Source organism: Sceloporus occidentalis, unplaced genomic scaffold, assembly GCF_023333645.1.
Source record: "Sceloporus occidentalis isolate IW3139 unplaced genomic scaffold, rSceOcc1.0.p SCAF_146, whole genome shotgun sequence".
Taxonomy (NCBI): domain Eukaryota; kingdom Metazoa; phylum Chordata; class Lepidosauria; order Squamata; family Phrynosomatidae; genus Sceloporus; species Sceloporus occidentalis.
Window position 1 is genome coordinate 258,481 of NW_028317126.1, and position 22,606 is coordinate 281,086.

Below are 22,606 nucleotides of genomic sequence, written 5' to 3' on the forward strand. Positions count from 1 at the left end.
TTATCTTAATTCCTATAAAAACAGTAAGGGTGTATTTGGTTTTCCAAAAACACGTGGCTTCTTCATTTTGGCTTTTTTGTTGTTGAATAAATCATGACACGGTAATGTAATATGTTGTGTGGTGGTGTTCATCTGAAGTTGTATTTACCCACATTTTTATACCTGCTAAGGAACAGATGATTGTTATCTGCCGATATGTAAGACAATGTTTTTAGAATTTAAAGAGGGTGTACTTTTTTTCACACAACTACCGTATCTGCTCAATTATAAGACCACCCCCCAAAATGTGAATATTACATTTAGAAAAAAAATAAAAAGCCTGAATATGAGACTACCCTATAGGGAAAAAAGTTTTACTACTAAACATTCACATGTAAATAATTTTTTCATATTTACTAAAGCTGATTGAAAAAAGTTTTTTTTTTTTTAATTTCCTTTTATTTGCCAACCTGCACCCCAGATATGCCTTATATGTCACTCTGCCCCCCAGATATGCATTATACCACGTATATATGCCTCTCTGCCTCCAGAAAACCATTAAAACCCCCTGACTTACCAGTGCATGCTTTTACTTGTGACCCATGCTTCTGGCTCCCTGGTGTCTAGTGGGGCCTTCCCCTGGTGGACCTCCACCAGTTGCCAGAGAGAAGGATCCAGGTCCTCTGCAGCGCTGCGGGGGATCTGGATCTTAGTCTTGTAGTCAGACCTCTATTTGAGGTTTGATTAGAAGACGACCTCCAATATAAGACAAGGGATATTTTTTTTTCAGGTTTTTCTGGAAAAAAACAACTAATCTTATAATCGAGCAAATACAGTGTTTTCTATTAATGTAGGTTTGAAATGTGTACTTATTTTCCTTCATTTTAATTTGTGTATGTAGTTTGTAAAGCTGTCAAAATAATTTTTATGCAAATCACTCTGCAACATTGCATTAAAAATAAATCTGGTGGTCTTCAACTCGATTTCTACAACAAACCAGGCATGATTGTCAAGTGCATAAGCAAAGCCATTTGAAAAACTGCTACAAACAGTACCATTTTATTTGTGTGTCAGTTCATCCAGTGCACTGTAAACTCTGTAATCTTATGATCTGTTAATGTAACATGCCCCAAAAAATGTAGTGCACTTTATTATCAAGTGTACCACAATCTACACTGCACCGAAAGAAAAACATAATTCTGATGCAGAGGACTAGTCATCCTTAAAATGTTCACAACCAGTATGCATTAACTGTCCACAAAAGCTGCAGGTTGGGTGGTGGTGAAGATTTCTTTCCCACAAATTTAAGTAAATGTATAGTTTTGTCCATGAAAGGAATTGTGGCTCCCCTAACACATTTCTTTACTTCTTGCGTCTGAGCTTTGGTTTTTTCACTGGCCGTAGGTATGGGTTATCTATTAGGGTCTCCTCTCCCCCCTTTAGCGTATTCTGCTGCAGAACAGAAGAATGTTCCTTCTCTGCCCCTGTTTCTTCCTGGAGAAAGAAGAGTCATGTAAGTCCAACAAAAATCAAATGTAGATGGATGAAAGACTGCAAGATGAGAAAATTAAAGAAGAAAAAAATCTAATATCAGACCGGTTGCAAGTGCACAGAAAGATTTTCTGTGTCCGTCTGGTCGTCTTGCTCTGATGAATCCGTCTCTTCTACCTGCTGAAGCTCCAGCTCTGATGGAAGGAGAGCATTCAAATATGGAATGGAAAGAGGCCTGGCTGCAATCACTAATATAAGAGAAATGTGAATACGATAATTCATCTTGTTTGCAAGAAAAGGACTATAATAGAAAAACTGCACTGAAGACGTTAGGGTAAATGAGGCATAAAATATATGTAAATATATATATATATATTTTTTTTAAAGGAGCTTCAGAGGAAGATAGGAAAGACTTGTAACTAAAGTAGTGGGAGACAGTACCGTTAAAACAAAAAAGAGAGAAAAAAAAACAAACTGCTCAGAGTTACGCGAGGGTGGATGTCTCTTACATGGGAAGGTGCTAGTGTCGTCTTTGAAAAGAGTTTGCGTCTCCCCAGTTTTTGCCATGAATCGAGTTAGCGCCCTCTCTACATCTCTTCGCTGTGATGCTGCCTTTTCCCGCAGGACCTGGTAATCGCACAGTGGCTCTCGGCTTGTCTAGGAATTAATGCATTAGCTGTTTTTAGGCACCCCTAGGCAAACACATGCTGAAAATTAAAAAATTTTCTCAATTATGGCTCCTAATGCACGCATGATACTCTAAACCATTGTCACCGTTAATAATGAAAATTGGTGTTGGCTATTCATCGCAACATAGGCATTTATTCACTAAAGGGCGAGTTGGTGTTTTAAATTCACTATGCATTATAAAGGACCAACATTGCCAGGTTTCTCCAACAAGAAGCACTGGACGGACCATGAAGAACTGAATAATTCAATAGCAAACGAGACTTTGAAGAAATCTCAGATTTACCTAAGCGTTAAACATGGCCAGATAAGTGCTTCCTGCTACAGCAGCTCTTCGGGGTTGGACATTCATAATTTATAGTAAAATCAACAGCAACTCTACTAACAATGCTCCGCCTACTGTGTTTTCTACCGTTTCCCAAAACTTTTACCAATTAAATTTGGCAAAACAACTTATCAAGTTAACAGCAAAATATTTAGTTTAACCTGGTGACGAGTAAAGGACGTTCCCTGCCGTCGTGCAGTTTCATGCAATGCCGGCCACGTGACAGCACGTAAAAATCTTTGGCGTGATCAACTTTGCGCGACTTCACTGCAGTTCTTGCTTTTCCTGGGCGCCTCGATGCTGAAGCAGTCCCAGTAACAGCCAATGTGTGCACTCCCTTCCCTTGTGATCGCTGTGTTGACCAATTAAAGTGAGCACAGGGGTAAACCAGCGATAACGTTCCCAGCTGCCACAGGCAGCTTCAGGGAAGGGGTTTGTGTGTTGGGGACCTGCCACAACATTCCCCTGCTGCCTGATCGCTCCATAAGAGTGACAGTGCAGCGTTAATCCCTTCAATGTTCGTAAATATGCGTTTTTTTTATGGGGTTCTGCTGCTGCTGATCTGCTTGGAAGACCAGCAACAGAAGAAAAAGAAAAAAAAAAGAGCCCCCACAAGCAATCAAAGAGAGTGGCGCTAAAATGGTTAAATAAAAAGTGTTAAAATGGGACAAATACCTAAATACACCTTTGGAGTTTTTGTCCCATTTGCACTGGTTATACATAGTTTTTATAGGTGAAACTGCAAAAATGTTTCCTTTTTTCCAAAATTTTCTCTACATTTTTAGATATTTTTCATACTAAATGATGGTTTATATATACAATTATTACAAAAGAAAGCCCAACTATTGCTGAAAAAACAATATATAATGTGTGTGAGTGCACTAAATGAGTAATCACAGTTGTATAAAAGCACAAAAACTGCTCTGGTCATTTAGTGCAAACATGGTAAAAAGAACCCCAGGCATGATGGGGTTAATATTGTTAACCACTTTATTTTTTCAGAAGAATAGTAGAATTTTGGACTGCAAACAATTGGACTATTAAAATTCTCACTGGGGTCTTTATATAAGAGTGAGGGTCTGGAAATTCTGGGAGGTGACTTGGAATGTGGGAAGGATGTGGTCTGTTCTGTCCTGCACTCAGAGCTTTAGGTGTTACTGGCTGATTAGTCACAGGAGCTGTAAAATAAGAACAAAATTTAGATTTACAAAACAAAAAAGACATCTAAAAAGCAGAAACTAGAAAAATAGAAATTTTACTTACCGTAAATTCTTTTTTCCTTAATATAGTGTCAGTACCACGGGGTGTCGCTCTTCCTAGGGACAAGGACCTAGAATTGAAGAGGTTAAGATTACCTCCTAACCCCTCCTACTCCTCCCCTATAAGAGCCCTGTCAGCCCAAATACCTCCAGAAAGTACCAAGAACACAAGATAGCAAAAAATAATTTTAATACAAAAACGTACAGGGAGGGATATATGTACTGACACTATACTAAGGAAAAAAGAATTTACGGTAAGTAAAATTTCTATTTTTCCTGTCATATAGTGTCAGTACCACGGGAATATAGCAAGATGCCCCCTCTGGGTGGGGAATATAGTCACGAGGTAACCGACTGGAGCACCTTACGCCCGAAATCAGCATCAGAGGAGGAGAAGATGTCTAGCCGGTAATGCTTGACAAACGTGTGAAAAGAAGACCAAGTGGCTGCTTTGCATATTTCTTCCGGGGATGCAGAAGACCTTTCAGGTCAGGACGTAGCCATAGCAATGGTGGAGTGAGCAGTAACGCGAGAGGAAAGAACCTGACCGCTGAGAGTGTAGGTTAAGCGAATAGTTTCCGTAAGCCATCGAGATATCGTGTGTTTGGAGGCCGCATGGCCTGCAGATCTACCAAAAAAATTAACAAACAATTGATCCATAGAGCGGAAAGGAGCAGTGCGGTCTATATAAATCCGTAGAGCTCTGCGGACGTCTAGAGTGTGCCAGAGCGTTTCTTCTGGAGTAGCAGGTGACGGGAAGAAGAAGGTTAAATCAACGGCTGATTGATATTAAATTCAGAGATGACCTTAGGCAAAAAAGAAGGCTTAACGTACAAAACGACTTTATCTTGGTGAAAAATCGTAAACTCTGGAGCCGCGGAAAGAGCCTGAAGCTCACTGACCCTCCTTGCCAAGGTAATGGCTACTAAAAATGCCGTCTTGAGAGACAAAAACTTGAGACACATCTTCCAAAGGTTCGGAGCAAAGTGCTTGAAGGACCAATGTCAAATCCCAGGAAGGAAAATGCGAACGTCTGAGTGGTCGTTGAATGGTAATTGCCTTAAAGAAACGCCTGACGAGAACTTGTGAAGCCAATTCAGACAGGAGAAAATGACTCAGAGCTGAAATCTGTCCTTTAAGGGTCGAGACAGTGAGACCCGCTGAAAAACCCTCCTATAAAAAGTCCAGAATGGAACTTGTTGAGGGCGAGAAAAAATCCAAACCTTTTGTAACACACCAGTGAAGAAATTTATTCCAGACTCGTAGATAAATAGCAGACGTAGATCTTCGTACTGAATTCAGGAGGACCTCTGTCATAGAATTGGAAAGGCCTCTGCCCTGGAGGATTATCCTTGCAGCAGCCAGGCCGTCAATCTGAATCGTAGAAGAACATCCTTGGAAAGGTTCTTGTTTTCCAGAAGACGGAAGGACACTGGTAGTTCCCATACTGAAATCGCCATACTGAGCAGCTCCAAAAACCAACTTCAATTTGGCCAATAAGGGAGAATAGCTAAAACCCTGGCTTTGTCTACCCGAATCTTGAGTAGGATCCGAAGAATCATGGCCACTGGAGGAAACACATAAGCCATCTTGAAAGACCAAACCACCGACATTCCGTCTAGCAGGGGAGGATTGTCCTGCCTGTAAAGGGAGGCGAAAATTGGTAATTTGCTGTTTTGTCTGGTTGCCATAAGGTCTATATCTGGCAGGCCGAATTTTTGAACCAGGAGAGAGAAGATGCTCTTGTCCAGGGACCAGTTTGCTTGGGAGCAACGAGATCTGCCGAGATCGTCTGCCAGACCGTTGTCCACTCCTCTGATATGTGTGGCTGCTAAATCCTCTAGATTCCTTCGGACCCAGAGCATGAGATCGTCTGACAGGTCCTGGAGCCTTGGAATTCGGGTGCCACCCTGCCTGTTTATGTATGAGACTGTGGTGGCATTGTCGGACTGAATTCTCATAGCTTTCCCCCGTAATCTTGGACTAAATGTCTTGAGCGCCAGAAGCACAGCTTTCAGTTCTCGAAAATTTGATGATTGGGTCTGATCGATTAAGGACCAGCTGCCCTGACTGCAGAGGCCGTTCAAATGAGCTCCCCAGCCTACTTTGGAGGCATCCGTGGTGAGGGTGACCCAATGACGTGGCAGAAAAGATCACCCTCGGGAGAGGCGCCCCTTCGCTTTCCACCAATTCAGCCGGAGTAAGACGTGCTTGGACACCGTGAAGGCGACGTCCAGATCCTCCAGTCTCCTGGACCACTGTTGCAGGATGTCCCATTGAAGGGGTCTCAACTGTGCCTTGGACCAGCTTACTGCCGGAATACAAGCTGTAAGACTGCCCAGGATACTCATAGCCATCCTGAAGGGAAGGGTTGGATTTTGTTGTAAAAAGGAAACCTGTTTTCTTACTCTTTTGATCTTTGAACGTGGGAGATATAGTCTTGATGAGACGGAATCCACTAGGAGTCCCAGAAACTGGATCTTCGTGGTTGGAATAAGGTTGGATTTTTTGTGGTTTATGATCCAGCCGTGATCCTCCAAGCATTGGGCCATAAACCTGAGATGTGCCAGGAGCTCCTGAGAAGAACTTGCTTTCAGAAGCCAATCGTCCAGATAAGAAACGACTGTGACTCCCTCTTTCCGCAAAGCTGCTGCAATAGGGGTTAAAAGTTTTGTGAAAATCCGAGGAGCTGACGACAGGCCAAAAGGGAGAGAAGTGAACTTGAAAATGACGAACTCTTATCCCGACTCTTATGGCAAACCTGAGATACTTCCTGGAAGCTGTGGCGATTGGCACATGGAGATAAGCATCTTTTAGGTCTAGTGTAACCATAATGTCCCCTTGTCTTAACAGGTGGGTAACCGTGAGAATGGATTCCATTCTGAAGTGACGGTAAGGAATGCAGGCACTGACTCTCTTTAGATCCAAAATTGGACAGAAGGACCCATCTGGTTTTGAGACCAGGAAGAGATGAGAATAGACTCCCTGAAACTCCTGATTCTTTGGAACAGGCTCTATGACACCTTTTTTGAGAAGGATAAGGCTTTCGGCAAACAGTGCTGAGTTCTTCACTTGAGAAGGGTAAAACGAAACCAGGAACAGAGGACGTGGAATTCTGAAAAAATGTATCCTGTACCCGTCCGCAATGATCCTGAGGACCCAGGAGTTGTTTGTCTCCATTTTGGTAGGAACCATTGCAAACGACCTCCAACACCGTCAGAACTTCCTGCCCTCTGGTTTCTTAGGATGTTCCTGAAACTTCCTCTCGTGTTGTTTACGAAAAGTTTGTGCCTTGAACACTGGTTGAAAAGGCCTAGAAGGTCTATACTGGTATCGTTTGTTCCATCTGCTTTTCCTATCCTGAGGAAGTGCCTTTTTAGTATCTGACATGTGTCTGATCAGTTCCTCCAAGGGAGAACCGAATAGTTTGGTTCTTTCAAAGGGTAAATCGCATAGTGTAGATTTGGAAGCAGTATCTGCTGCCCAAGAGCGTAGCCACGGAAGACAAACCCATGTTACGGGCCGATAGCTTAAGGCTCTCTTCGGCAGCTTCCACCAGGAAGCTATTAGCCAGCCTAAGGTTTTTAAATAGCTTAGACAAACCATCATCCATAGAGTCTGACAGACTGCCTTCTAAGGACTGCAACCAGATACCTTGAGCTTTAGCCACAGATGCGGTAGATAACGCCACTTTGCACTGGAAACCAGATGACTGGAACAGCCGTCTACAGGACGTTTCTGCCCTCTTATCCATAGGGTCTTTGAGACCAGCCACTTCACTAATGGGAATGGTAGTACGCTTAGAAAGCTGGGCTATTTGGACGTCTACTTTAGGGATATCTTCCCATTTCTCATCACCCTGAAGGTGAAAGAGCTGCTTAAAGTGCTTTGAGATAAAGGCTCTTTTGCCTGGATTACTCCATTCACTATACATGAGATTCTGCATGTTAGGTAACATAGGCAACCCTTTAGGGTGCGCCGACAGGTCTGAATCTTGAAAAAGCCGTGAGACCTCCTTAACAAATTTACGCAGTTCCTGTGGAGGAAAATTGGTCATATCCTCTGACTTCGCTAGATGAAGCCGTATCGGATGAGCTAGAGACCTCTCCAGAGGACCAGTCAGAATGAGGGGAAGCTGATGCCCTTTTACGTTTGTGGGATTTAATCCTTATGGGTTCCACAGGCTTAACTGCTGCTGCCTTAAACGTTTCAAACGTTTGTGCCAGGTTGTCCTGGAACCAACCTAAGAAAGACTGCATGTCTTTTTGTTTCTCTTTTGCCAAACTCTCAGCGGAGCAGGCATTGCAATATTTCTTTTTACAACCACCCGGCAAAGGACTGGCACATTCAGTGCACGATAAATGTTTAGTCTTAACAACAGCCTTTTTTGGAGCAGATGTAATAGATTTCTCCTTATCCGGCTTATCTGGTGAAACCGGACCAGACATCTAATAATTTAAAAAGAAAAACAAAAAATGTTTTAGTAGAAAATACAGGGCAGAGGATTTGAAGGGTTAAGATTAACCAAATCCTACCTTACAACTCCTCAATCCGTGTGGGGGGGTTGGTGACACGGAAATCCCAGTGCTGACAAGCTCCTCTGCTGTCAGACTGGGTAGCACAGCTTTATATATGCGAAAACAATTTAGTTTTCGCGCCCTGAACAAGAGAAACTGCTTCACGCATGCTCAGTAGCGTGCTCAGTACTCTTGGTGGAACGCACCGCCCTCTGGCGTGCGTTCCACCGCTGTGCGCATGCTCCAAACTTTGCCGGTATAAGAGCGCGGCGTCTATGCAGCTCCGTAACATCCGCCGATGCGGACGGTACGCCTCGCTCTGCTCACCACCCAGGGAGCAATCGGAGGGATCCCCCTGGACACAACCCGTGTGTCCCACCAAAGAAAAAAAAGAAAAAGGTCCGTCCCTGACAAGGGACAAGGAAGAACTGGAGGTATTTGGGCTGACGGGGCTCTTATAGGGGAGGAGTAGGAGGGGTTAGGAGGTAATCTTAACCTCTTCAATTCTAGGTCCTTGTCCCTAGGAAGAGCGACACCCCGTGGTACTGACACTACCCTTACGAAAAAATTACTGCAGTTTTTCTGAAGTAATACTGCAGTTTTTTGGACATGAAAAAACTGTAATACTGCACTTTTACTGCAGTATTACTGCACATTTACTGCAGTTTTACTGCATTTGTACTTCACTTTACTGCAGTTTTACTGCAGTTATTTTTGTACGGAAGAACAAATGAAATAAAGCTGCAGTACATTGAAGTACAACTGCAGGTTTGCAATATAAAAAAAAAAGTGCGGTAAATGTGCAGTAATACTGCAGTACAGTGAAGTACAAATGCAGTAAAACTGCAGTAAATGTGCAGTAATACTGCAGTAAAAGTGCAGTATTGCAGTTTTTTCATGTCCAAAAAACTGAACTAAACTTCTACAGACATGCAAAGACATGAGGAAAGATAATTCTACCACTGTACAAGTCACTAGTCAGATCACACATGGAATACTGTGTACAGTACTGGGCACCAGTGTACAAGAAAGATATAGTGGAGCTGGAGAGGGTTCAAAGACGGGCAACCAGAGTAATAAGGGGAATGGGAGGACTACAGTACCCAGAAAGATTATCAGAATTAGGGTTATTTAGTTTGGAAAAAAGACGGCTTAGGGGGGATTTAATAACTATGTATAAATATATAAGGGGACAGTACAGAGATCACTCCCAGGACCTATTTATACCCAGGACTGTATCTATAACAAGGGGACATCCTCTACGGTTGGAGGAAAAAAGGTTTCTACACCAGCACAGACGGGGGTTCTTTACAGTAAGAGCGGTGAGATTATGGAACTCTCTGCCAGAGGAAGTGAAAACTCAATAAAAGAGTTCAAAAGGAGCCTGGACGTGTTTCTTGAAAGCAATAATATTACAAGTTATGGATATTAGATTAATAGGGACAGAACGTTGATCCAGGGATTTATTCTGATTGCCATATTTGGAGTCGGGAAGAAATTTTCCCCCTGGTATGGGGCAATTGGCATCTGCTTCATAAGGGTTTTTTTGCCTTCCTCTGGATCAACACAGTAGGGACACAATATGTATATAGGTTGAACTTGATGGACTTTGGTCTTTTTTCAACCTTATGAACCTTATGAACTATCACCTAAATCCCTTTCCTCTGTATTGAGGTTACGACTATCGAATGGACAAACATCAGAGAACCACCATGCAGAACGTCTGTCACAAATATTTACAGCATGCATGTATGTATGTATGTATGTATGTATGTATGTAAAGACACAGAACATACGCGCAGTTATCACCATCCTCTGGGAACGTTTAGCATAGGCAGGCAAAGTGTCCACGCTGAAACCTGAAAAGAAAAAAAAAAAAATAGCTATAGTCTTAGATAATATTTCAAAATAAGGATGTCACTGTAGTTAATATCAAACTAGCCAATCAACTTTTCATTCAATGTGCACTGAATTTAAGAACCCCTGTGTGGCTCTAAACATAATGCGTTGTCTTTAGTTTTAGTTTTGTCATACCATTTGGATGTCTGTATTGTAAGAAGCGCCAAGTAAATTATTGGCACTATAATTTAAAAACAGTCTATTGATAATTATAAGCCTAGTGAACAGCCATCATGCTTAACCCCTTGCTGTTTTTTATTTTTTGTACCCTTCATGACCGAGTGTACTGTTTTTTCACACTTTTGCAGTGCTCGTGCTTAGCGGTCATTTTTATCTTTTGGTGTAGCCAAACAAGTTATATATTATTATTATCCTTTATTTATATAGCGCCAACAGTTTACGCAGCGCTTAATACAATACATAAATTCAAGGGATATGACAAGACAAGAATTGACAGACTAAGACAAACCGATACATTTGGTGGAGAGAGCCCTGCTTGCAAGCTTACAATCTATTGGTTTTTTTTTTAGTACAAGGGCTTTTTTCAGATACAATTGTTTTGATCATATCTTAATTTCCTATGAATAAAATATGATGCAAAATTAAAAAAAAGCACTGTCACTGTTTTTTCATCTTAAAAAGCTAATGAAAAAAAACCCTGCTCAATAGAGTCTACTATTTGTCCTGTGTTTAGAAATAACCAATGTTTTTAATTTTTTTTGCAAGTTATAGGGCAATAAGTACAACTAGCGTTTTGCTATTTCAAAACCCTTTTTTCCCAAATCTGGTCATTCTACCTCACATGCTATTTAGGACATTTTTGAAGCCGGTGCATGCAATCCCATCAAACCATATATTTTTGAAAACTAGAAACCCTAATTTAATTCAAATGTTGGTAGTTTAACACTTTCCATGCACTGATTGTACTACCAGCCTTTGTCATACTTTGCGGTAGTAATTTATTTTGTGGGTTTTTTTTATATGTTACTGTCAAACAACACCCCGATATGTGTACAGTGATGCCACCTATACATAGGTTTGTAGGGTTGCTTGGAAGCTCAAAGGCTACATTTGGGACATGCATTTTTTTCCCTCTCTTTTCATTTTGACATTGTACTTCAGGTGTGAATTTACCACTCCAGGTATATGTCACTGTCAAACAGCCCAATATGTGTTCATCAACATCTCTTGAGTACAGCAATACCACTCATGCATGGGTTTGTCTGGTTGTTTGGAGCTAAAAAGCCCCATTTGCGAAGTGCGCTTTTTTTCATTTTGGTCAGTCCGTGCCTATGACCTATTTGGGACCATCTTTGAACCCGGCCACTTCGATTTATACCATCAAACCGTTATTTTTTTTTTTTTTGGAGGGGTACTTGAAATGCAACTCCTTCCACGTCAGGATTTTTGGGAAGATACAGCACTAATTTTAGCACTTTATTTTTCGTTGTTTACAATGTGTTGGGACTGGATGGTTCCCCTTATCGTGACATCACTGCATAGTTATTTTTAACTGTTACCACATTTTTATAATTTTTTCCTTTTTTTTTTTTTTTTTTAACATTTTAAAAAACATTTTTCTAATCACATTGTGATTAGGAAGCTGGGCTCCATTGACTGGCATGGTTGAATGCAGTACCTGTATTAAACCAGCAAGGGGAGAGTTCTCAGGAGGGTCTCATCGAGGCATTACAGCAACACCGTTGAAGCAAAGAAAGTGTAAATCGCCTTCTAAGCTTGTTTAATGCAGGCACGTCATTGGTCGTTAAGGAGTTAAGCAAGGAGCGTGTGTCTGTGGCTAGAGTTACAATCCCACAAAATCCAAACAGCTACCTGTTGGCAACCCAAGAAGTATACAACAGATTGTCCTTAAACCTCCACCCACACCCTGAATCCAATTTTTAAGACCACAATTCCTGCAGATGCCTTTCATTTCCCACTCTTTACAAAAGGGCACATTATCCAGCTCACCCATCTCTATCAGGGCCACAACAATATCCGGCAGTGAGGGCTGAGTCCGAGCTGTGTGCTCACAGTAAGACTTTGCACTGCGTCCAATCTCATATAAGTCTGCAGATGGAAGACAATTAAATAAATCAGATAACATTTTTTGATCATATCATCTAATTTCCTATAAACAAAGATAAAATATGATGAAAAATTAAAAAAACACCCTTTTCTCACTTTTATTTAAAAAATCGTTTACTCATCCAAAAAAAAAGCTAATAAAAAACCTGCTAAATAGATTCTACGATTTGTTCTGAGTTTAGAATTTACCCCATCAAACCATATATTTTTGAAATCTAGACACCCCAAGGTATTTCAAGCCTTTCTATGCACTAATTCTACTACCACCCTTTGTCAAACTTTGTGGTAGTGATTTCACTTCAGGTATGGATTTACAGCTCCTAGTATATGCCATTGTCAAACACCCCAAATATGTGTTCAGCGACATCTCCCGAGTACAGTGATACCCCCATGCATGGGTTTGTTGTGTTATTTGGAGAAGTGCACATTTTTTAACATGGGACTTTGACATCTGGTAATTCTGTCACCATGTCATCATTGGGCCATCTTTGAAGCCGACTAATTCAATTTACCCCATTAAACCATATATTTTTAAAAACTAGACACCCCGAGGTATTTCAAATGCTGGTACAGTGAAGAAAAAAATTTGATTCCCTGCTGATTTTGTATGTTTGCTCACTGACAAAGACATGATCAGTCTATAATTTTAATGGTATTTATTTTATTTGAACAGTGAGAGACAGAACAAAAAATGCAGAATAACGCATTTCAAATAAGTTATAAATTAGGGATGCACCAATACATTGGTGGCTGAAATGTCAGCCGAAAAGGCCATTATCGGCAAAATGCCAAAATAAAAAACGGCCGAAAATAATTGTCCACAGGGGCCAGGTTGCTTACCCTTCCTTCTTCCCCTGGGGCGGGACAAGAGAAGTTGCTCGCACAGCAACACAGAGGAAGCAGCAGGGCACCTGCCCCTGTGAGTTCTGCTTGGCTTTTGCAGCTGCATTTAGCTTAGACAAACAAGCGAATCCTGAGCTGAGGCGAATCTTGCTGACATCTCTAAGTGAGGAGTTAAACGCAAAGAAAGAGTTAAAAAGCAACAAGGAGGGTAAAGTATAAATCCTTGTGATTCCATACATATATTTATATGTACTATGTGTCTTACATTAGTAGGTATGTTGGATAATGCCACTCAGTGCATGTCTTGCAAAATGTATGAGCTCTTGGAGTGCGTTCCCCAGGGGCCTTATGCCCCCCATTTAACACTCCCCCGCCCCCCCCCCCAACTTACCGGTGCTTCTGACTTCCCTGTCATGTAGCTGGGGCAGCGTGTAGATCCCACGCACTTACGCTGCAGCCGGAAGGAGGCGTGGCTAGCAGCGGGGGTTGTCTGCGGCCATCGCGCAGACCTTCCCCGACTGTCAGAGATCAGAGTTCCCGGCACCGGCGCGGGGAACTCTGCTCTCTGACAGCCGGGGAAGGTCTGCACGATGGCCGCAGACAACCCCCGCTGCTAGCCACGCCTCCTTCTAGCTGCAGCGTAAGTTGCCCCAGCTACACACCGGGGACTCAAAAGTACCGGTAAGTGGGGCGGGGGGGGGGAGACAGGAGGACAATGAGTCAGGACACATACCTTATCCCACTGTTCCTCAGAGAGGACGATTTGTAGTGCTGTCTCCCAGTGACTCATAAAACCCGGGGGGAACGGATGCAAAGTGGAGCACAATAGGCCGTATAGCCGAGAGATGCCATGTGCTGGAGGGGAAGCAGATGTGCAGAGTGATTCAAACACAGTGAGGTCTCAGAAAACATGATGCCGTCGCCCCAAGGAACAGAAGAAACTACCCAACCGAGCGTATCTGAATCTATCCAGCAGTGTAGGGGGCTCTCCCCGCCACCAGAGTCTCCAGAGGTGGGCCTCAGGGAACAGTGATACCCATGCCCGGAGGGAAATCAGGGTTATCTTGAATCGGAGTAAGCGGAGAAGGTATAGTAGCGAGTGCCAAATCTGCAATGTAGCCCGGATGAACGGGTGTGCCAATGTTCGAAGCCTGGCTGTGTCGACGACAAGCCACGGCAACCACCCAACTGAAAAACCCAGCAGACCACTCTCCATTCTAATCCACTGCTTCTGACAGGAATCATGCACCCACTCCAGCACACGCAGCAAATGAGACGCCCTATAGTACGTTTGGGGGCAGTGCAAGGCCTCCCTTCGACTTGGGGCGAATCAGAGTGCTATACTCAATGCATGGTAAAGGGTTTCCCCAGATAAAACGAATGATGGATGAATGGATCGAGGTGAAAAAAGGAGGGATGTGAACAGGAAGGGTTTGAAAAGGAGACGTGGCATGGCATTCATCTTTACGGCATTTACCCTACCCAACCAAGAGACCATAAGTCTGGACTACCTGCGGAAATCCACTTGCAAAGATGCCAGCAAGGGTGGTAAATTGTAAGAGTATAATTGGGAGAAAATTCCCAGGTATTTTAGCTTAGAGCGGAACCACGTAAAGGAAAAAGAAGATGCCAGCGTAAGGCGGTCCGCCTGCAACATATTAACATCCAGTATCTCGGATTTTGACAGGTTAATTTTGAAGTTTGAGAGCTCACATAAGTAGCAAGCTCACGAAGGATGAGCGGTAAGGAGATTCTGGGCTGTGTGATTGAGGACAACAGGTCATCCGCGTAGCCCATCATTTTATGGTGAGTCTGCCCAACCTGCAGGCCTCGGATGCCAGGATTTAATCTTATGGCTTGCAGGAGAGGTTCCAACGAGATCACAAAGAGCAATGGAGATAGTGGACAACCCTGATGCGTGCCATTCGATATTGCGAAAGGCGCAGTAAGAGAACCATTGATGCATATCCTGGCGGTCGGGGATGTATAGAGCGATTGGATCCAGGTAATAAAACCCGGCCCACACACCATACAGCGCAAGATAGCCAACATGAACGACCAATCCACCCCAAACGCCTTCTCAGCGTCGATGGAGAGGAAGATGGTGGGACATGGCGTGTGTTTTGCATAATGCAACAGACTGAGGGCTCGTATAGTGCTATCACGAGCCTCACGGCCCGGGACAAACCTCGTCTGGTCAGGATAAATGAGTTTATTTAAAAATTGCTTCAGACGGTTAGCAAGTATTTTCGCGAAAAGCTTAAGGATCAGAATTAAGAAGCAAGATATTGCTCAGGGTCCTTACCATCTTTAGGGATAAGTGAGATTGATGCTGACAAGGTAAGGGTATGGCCTGCCTCCAGGATGGAGTTAAATGCGATGACAAAATGGGGGCCCAAAAGGTCTTTAAAGCGAGATTAGTATCTGAGAGATAACCCGTCAGGACCTGGACATCTCCCAGACTTGGAGGACTTGATAGCTGAAAGAAATTCTGTGAGAGTGATGGGATCATCCAGGGCTCCAGCCTCTTCAGGAGAGAGACTCTCACGGATATTACATCGTGAATGAGTCGCCACCCGTTCATCTCTACCAGGGGAAAACTGAGCGCAATCAGATGAGCGGAGATTATAAAGACTACAGAAGTATGCGTGAAAGGACCGCAAGATATCAGAATGTAGAAGATTTGACTTGCCATCAGCGGATCGAATCTTTGGAACGTAGGTGAGCGTACAATTGCCAAATACTTCCCGGGTTTATTGCTACGTTCGTGAAATAACGATCTGCTCCGCAAATAAGATGGTTGCCTGTTACATTTCAAGAATATTGCTAATTCACTGCGAAGCAGCAGAAGATTACAAAGATCATCGTTAGCTTTATGCGCCCGTTCCGCAACCGCTATACGCTCGCAGAGGGATTCCACTTCTTGACGCATTGCTTTTTTACACTGGGAGCAAAGACGAATGAAATGTCCCTACACCACGCTCTTATGTGCCTTCCAAATTGTGAGACTAGAGTGTCAATCGGCAAATTTTCACTAAAATAGTGCTTCAGGACTTGGGTCATTTCCATGCTGATAGTTCAGACGCCAGGAACGGCTGGAAGGATGAACAAGGGGCGAGTCCAATTTATAGACTCACTGGTCTGTGATCTGACCACATGGTCACCCCGATGGTGGTTAGAGATCTTGGAGTAGGAGGAGGCGACATGGCAGAGGAACGGAAGGGGGGGACGGGACAAGTAGTTCAGAAAACATGGAGAAAAAAAAAAAAAAAAAAGACTCACCACTCACACAGCAGTAACCGAACCCACCATACACAACAAAGACACTGATTCCACCACCCACACACAAAGAGGCCAGTCACGTCACACACGCAAACGAGACCAGACTTATCCCAAACTCAGAAAATAATCTAGCGCACCACCCACAAAAGAGGATAGATCCACCACACTCACAGACCTTAGTAATTGAGATGGAAGATGGGGGGAAGGGAAAACTAAGGGCAGGCGAAAGAGAATGGCACTGAGGAAAGGGGAGGAGTGTAGGGGAAGGCCAATGGCCAAACACTGGAAAAGGTTAGCATGTACTGCGCCTACCGGGACAGCAAAAAAACACTTCCTGCTACCGTGGAAGGGGTCTCACTCGGCACAGATTAAGGCGCCGACGTGGAGGGGAACTGAGTCAATCCAACAAGGAAGACGTATCACTGCAGCAGTTAGATGCCGTGGATAATAAATCAAACAATGAATAAAAGTGTAGAAAAAGAAACAAAACAATGAATATTCCGCGAGCCGCCGCTCACCAGCAGTGAGCAGTGTATCAGAAATAAGAGAATAAGAATATTCTGAACCTGCTTAATGACCAATTTATGTCATTATTAGTAGAGACCGCAACTAACACCCCCTTCCTCTTACAACTTTTGCGTCCAAGTTAACCCCTCCTCTTCCTGCAGGCTGTGACTATATTACCCAGCTAGTTTAGTTGCTGGTTGCCCTTTCGTGGTTCCAGACCTGTGAGTGCTTGCTTCTAGTGTTTGATTCTTGTGTATGACCCGGCCTGCCTGACTCCTATTCTGGTGCCGACTCCTGCTTGTTTTTGTACTACGTGGATTTCTGGACTCCTGACCTTGGCTTGTGTGACTTCCTGTTCTGGCTCCTGACCTTGGTTTGATCCACAACCACCTGCTTGTCTTATGCTTTGGATTCTTGTTATTATTTTATTTTAATAAACATTTTGACCAGTACCTTTTTGCCTCCGTCCTGATTCACTGGTACCCTGACACTAACAATGAGGAACAAACATCAAAGTAACAGAACACTCAGGGAATAGTGACCATAACATCTGGGCTAAACACAGAGGACAAATTAAATACCTTTAAGCACACATCCGAATATATAACTATGGGGAACAAATACAAAAGAAGCAAATCAAAACCAATGTGGGTTACCAGGAAAGTAAAACAGGAAATATGAAATAAACAATTGGCATTTAAGCATTATAAAAGCGAGGGATCAGTAGTATCATTTACGGCATACAAAGATGCCAACAAAGCCTGTAAAAAGGCTATTAAAATGGCTAAATTGGAAAATAAGAAATTAATTGCCAAGGAGAATAAAACCAATCCCAAGAAATGTTTTAAGTATGTAAATGGCAAAAAGTTAAAGGTAGAGAATGTTGGCCCTTGATTATCTGAAACCGGTTAATGGGGCGTTTAGGGTGAATTTAAGGGCAGTTATGGTTGACGGGGTCTTTAGGGTTCATTTAGGGGCAGTTATGGTTAATGGGGTCTTTAGGGTTAATTTAATGTTTAGGACTGAGGATTAATTTAAAAAGGTTAACATAAGGTGCAGTTAGGGGTAAAGGGGGACAAAGTAAGGGGAATCTAAATCCTGGGGGCAGTGAAGATTAATCACGTATCTATTTATACAAGTATTGTGTCAGTGTGCTGTGAACGAGTCTGCGAATCTATGAGGGTACTATGGCATATCGGGGGGGTATAAGGCATATCTGGGGGGGTATAAGATATGGAGATGGCGGAGTGGCATATCTTGGAGGCAGGTTGGGAAACAAAAACAAGCTTTTTTTATTATGCTGTTTTCTTATTAAATTATTTTAAATAAATGAAATGATTTATTTTTTTATCCAATTAATCGAAAAAATAATCGCCCAACTAATCGATTATGAAAATAGTTAGTTGCAGCCCTAATAAAATCGATTCAACTAACTGATAATGAAATTTGTTGGCAACGATTTTCATTATCTGTTATTACCGATTTTATCAATTAGTTGTTGCAGCCCTACATAGGTAGTTAAGGGGTTAAAGGCTCTAAATATTTCAAAATAAAATAAACATAAAACAAGCATAGTAGAAATCACAAAGTGTCCACACTTATCATTAAAGCCCAGAGTGTTAAGTGTAATATTAAAACAGATACAAGACTACATAACTAAAAATATAAGGCATTACATGGGCACTGCATGGTCTTGTTGATCCAATAAACTCACATGTGTAAAAACTTTTTTGACTACACTTACAGCTTTGTAACATCTCAGTGAGAGTCTCCACAACTGCTTTCTCTGCACTTTCAAAGCCAGCCTCAGTAAGCAGGGAGCTAACAACCACTTGAAGAGTACGCCTACGTGCCAGTAAGTAGTTGTCAGCAGGGGTAGAGATGCCACGGACACAGGACTTCTAGGAAGAAAAGATATCGAATTCAATACGTCACAAAAACCAACAAGATTTCAACGTTCTACAACCTTATTCTCAAACACTGCCACAAACATTTATGGACAGAATAAAGTGACACAACATGTAGAATTTGCGTAGAATTCACTTACCGTATTTGCTCGATTATAAGATTATAAATCTTCTAATCACGGTCGTCTTCTAATCAGACCTCAAATGAGCTCTGACTATGAGACTAAGATCCAGATCCCCCGCAGCGCTGCAGGGCACCAGGATCCTCCTGTCTGGTAACCTCAGCTGCTGCCAGCACTTAAACCGGGCATCTATCACAGAGCGCCGGCAGCAGCGGAGGTTGTCTACGCGCATCACTCATACCTTCCCCAGCTGCCAGAGAGAATTCCCTGCAGCACAGCGAGGAATTCTCTTCTCTGCCAGCCGGCGATCGTCCGCTCTATGAATGCAGACAACCCCCGCTACTGCTTGTACTTCCACCGTAGCTTCTATGATGCAGCACCAGCGTCACATGACCTTCCGTTGCTCATAGAAGTTCCGGCGGAACACCTGCTGCCCCCACCATACACCAGGGAGTCAGAAGCACTGGTAAATCGGGGGGGGGGGGGGGTGTTGTTTGGGTGGCATAAGACTTTTCTGGAGGCAGAGTGCCCCCCCTATATCCCATGATATGTATTTCAACCCCCAGAGTGGCATATAGGGGTATAAGGCATTTCTGGAGGAAGAGTGGCATATAGGGGTTAAAAGGCATTTCTGGAGGTAGAGTGGCATATAGGGGGTTAAAGGCATATCAGGGAGGCAAAGTGGCAAGCCTGCACATGTGCATAACTGGGGGGGGGCAGGTTGGCAAATAAAAGAAAATAAAAAACAAACACATTTTCTCAATCATATCTTTTATTAAATATAAAAAAATACTTTACATGAATTAATATTTACTAGTAAAACTTTTTTCCTATAGGGTTGTCTTATATTAAGGCTTTTTCTTTTTTCCTAAATTACCGTATTTGCTCGATTATAACACGACCCCCCAAAATCTGAATATTAATTTAGGGAAAAAAAAAGAAAAAGCCTGAATATAAGACGGCCCTATAGGTAAAAAAGTTATACCAGTAAATGTTAATTCATGTAAACTATTTTTTTTTTAAAATAAAAGCTATGATTGAGAAAAATATTTTGTTTTTATTTCCTTTTATTTTCCAACCTATACACATCTGCCCCCATGCTTGCCACTCTGCCCCAGAAATGCCTGACCATGATATGTCTTTTGACCCCCTATGTGCCACTCTTCCTCCAGAAACGCCTTATACGCCTATATGCCACTCTGGCATTTAGGGGGTTAAAAGGCATATTATGGGGCAGAGTGGCATATAGGGAGGTATAAGGCATTTCAGGAGGCAGAGTGGCGTATAGAGTATTAAAATACTCCTATATGCCAGTCTGCGCAAATACAGTACTTTCTGAGAAGCAACGACTTGATACTTACTTTATAATATGTCTTTAACTAAATAAATGTTTTAGTTTAAATAATGTTGGAGTGCTCAAATAAAAAAAAATACATATGCATATGTTTAACCACAGGGGTGTGGAAATTATTTAAAAAATCTACTTATCCAAGGGACAAAAAATGGTAGCCCAATCTACTTGTTCATCATGACAATCTATTTGTCCCGATACAAAAATTTATTTTAACGAAAGCTGTTAATACACGTATGCCTGGTGCCACTAAATCATTTGGTGTGTGATGGGATACTTTTTTCGCATACAGTATCCCCTATGCACCAGGCATGTGTATTAACAGCTAAATAACGTTATATTAAAGTTATATTAACCCGTTCATGACAATGGCTGGTTTTATTTTTGTACCCTTCGTGACAAAAGCTGTTTTAACATTTCTGTGGTGCTCATGTTTAGCTGTAATTTTCTTCTCTCTCGTTTACTGAACCCAGTAATACGTTATATATTGTTGTTTTCAGGTCAAGGGCTTTCTTTAGATGTTTTGATTGTACCATATCATTTACCATTAAAAAAGTATAAAATATGGTGAAAAAATATGAAAAGAAAAAAAAAGACTTTTCCTGACTTTTACTTGAAAAATCTTTTACTCATCTAGAAAAGCTAATGAAAAAACCTGTTAAATAGATTCTACTATTTGTCCTGAGTTTACAAATACCCAATGATTTTATGTTTTCTTGCTCTTTTTCTGCATGTTATGGGGCAATAATTACAAGTAGCGTTTTGCTATTTCAAAACCATTTTTTTCCAAATCTGGTAATTCTTCCTCCATGTGCCATTTTGGGTATCTTTGTTGCATTCCAATGCAATTTACCCTATCAAACCATATATTTTTGAAGACTAGACACAACAGGGTATTTCAAATGTTAGTATTTTAACTCTTTAGATGCACTAATTCTACCGCCAGTCTTTTTCAAACTTTGTGGTAGTCATTGTTTTGCGTGTTTTTTTTTCCACACAAATTTTACTTCATGTATGAATTTATAGCTCCTGGTATATGCCACTGTCACACAACACCCCAATATGCCAATTATTTGGTGATGCACTGCCCATGCCCTATTTGGCATATCTTTGAAGCCGGCCAATTCAGTGTGCCCAATAAACCACAAGGGATTCTGGGTAGGAGCATGCAAATAAGGTTAACAATTATCACCTTTGCTTCTTAGCTACCCCAAGCCTCAACTATTAAGCCAGTATCACAACCTCATGCTGACAAATCCCATGAAGGACGTAACAGTTGTCTATGAGTGGTGATCTGGCTATTGCACCTCTTCTCGAGTTTTGTCTAAAGGCTGTACAGCGGGCAATTACTTTCAAGGGATCCATGTATAAAGTGGATATAGAGGCAAAGGTTATAATTATTAACCTTATTTACATGCACCTACCCAGAATCCCTTGTGGTTGTGGCAGCACCATAAGGTTTCTGAGGGAAAAACAAGCCTTCTGGCTTGTCTGGTGTCTGTAGATGAGTGTTTAATAATACTTCTACTACTACTACTACTACATATACATATATATATATATATATATATATATATATATTTATTTATTTATTTTTATTTATTTTTTTATTATTTTTTGGGGGGGCTTTATTTTTATTTATTTTTTGGAACTGATGGTGACAGTGGAAAAATATTTTTACGTGTTACTATTTTTCTAATATTTTTCTTATAATTTTTTTTTTTCACTTATTTTACTAACCACATAGCGATTAGAAAGCTGGGCTCCATTGACTTGCATGGTTGAATGCAGTACCTGTATTCAGCCTGCAAGTGGAGACAGAGTTCTCAGGAGGGTCAAAACTTTTTCAACTCTTATTTGTTTTGAAAGGACGCGCCGCCATCTAGCCAGTGGCAAAATCACTCGTAGTGGCAGTTGTGACCGCTCCCTGCTGTTCGGTGTCGCTGAATGCCTCGCTATCGAGGCATTTCAGCTATACCATTGAAGTTTAGGAGGAGATTGTGGATTGCCTCCTAAACTCTTTTAAAACGGGCGTCCGCCGCTATACACTGTACGGCGGACATCTGCCCCCAGAAATGCCTTATACCCCCCTATATGCCATTCTGCCCCATGATATGCCTTTTAACCCTCTATATGCCACTCTGCCTCAAGAAATGCCTTATACCCTCCTATATGCCACTCTGCCCCATGATATGCCTTATACCCCTATATTCTACTCTGACATTTAGGGGTTAAAAGGCATATCATGGGGCTGAGTGGCATATAAGGGGTTTAAAGGCATTTCTGGAGGCATATATACATATATGATTGCTAACATCAATCACACTCCTATCATGCCCACGTAGTCAG

General features: G+C 42.1%; 1 protein-coding gene across 1 annotated transcript; it reads right to left on the reverse strand.

Annotated features, from left to right (window-relative positions):
- Nucleotides 1–1,341: 1,341 nt before the first annotated feature.
- Nucleotides 1,342–18,787, reverse strand: LOC149280817 (transcription initiation factor TFIID subunit 8). Its single transcript, XM_089500071.1, has 7 exons — nucleotides 18,622–18,787; nucleotides 12,129–12,227; nucleotides 10,055–10,117; nucleotides 3,536–3,660; nucleotides 1,980–2,127; nucleotides 1,576–1,718; nucleotides 1,342–1,473 (listed from the first exon to the last, which is right to left on the reverse strand). Exons 1-7 carry the CDS (start codon nucleotides 18,632–18,634, stop codon nucleotides 1,342–1,344), a joined length of 723 nt encoding a protein of 240 aa, XP_089356197.1. The 5' UTR covers nucleotides 18,635–18,787.
- Between the last annotated feature and the right edge of the window lie 3,819 nt (nucleotides 18,788–22,606).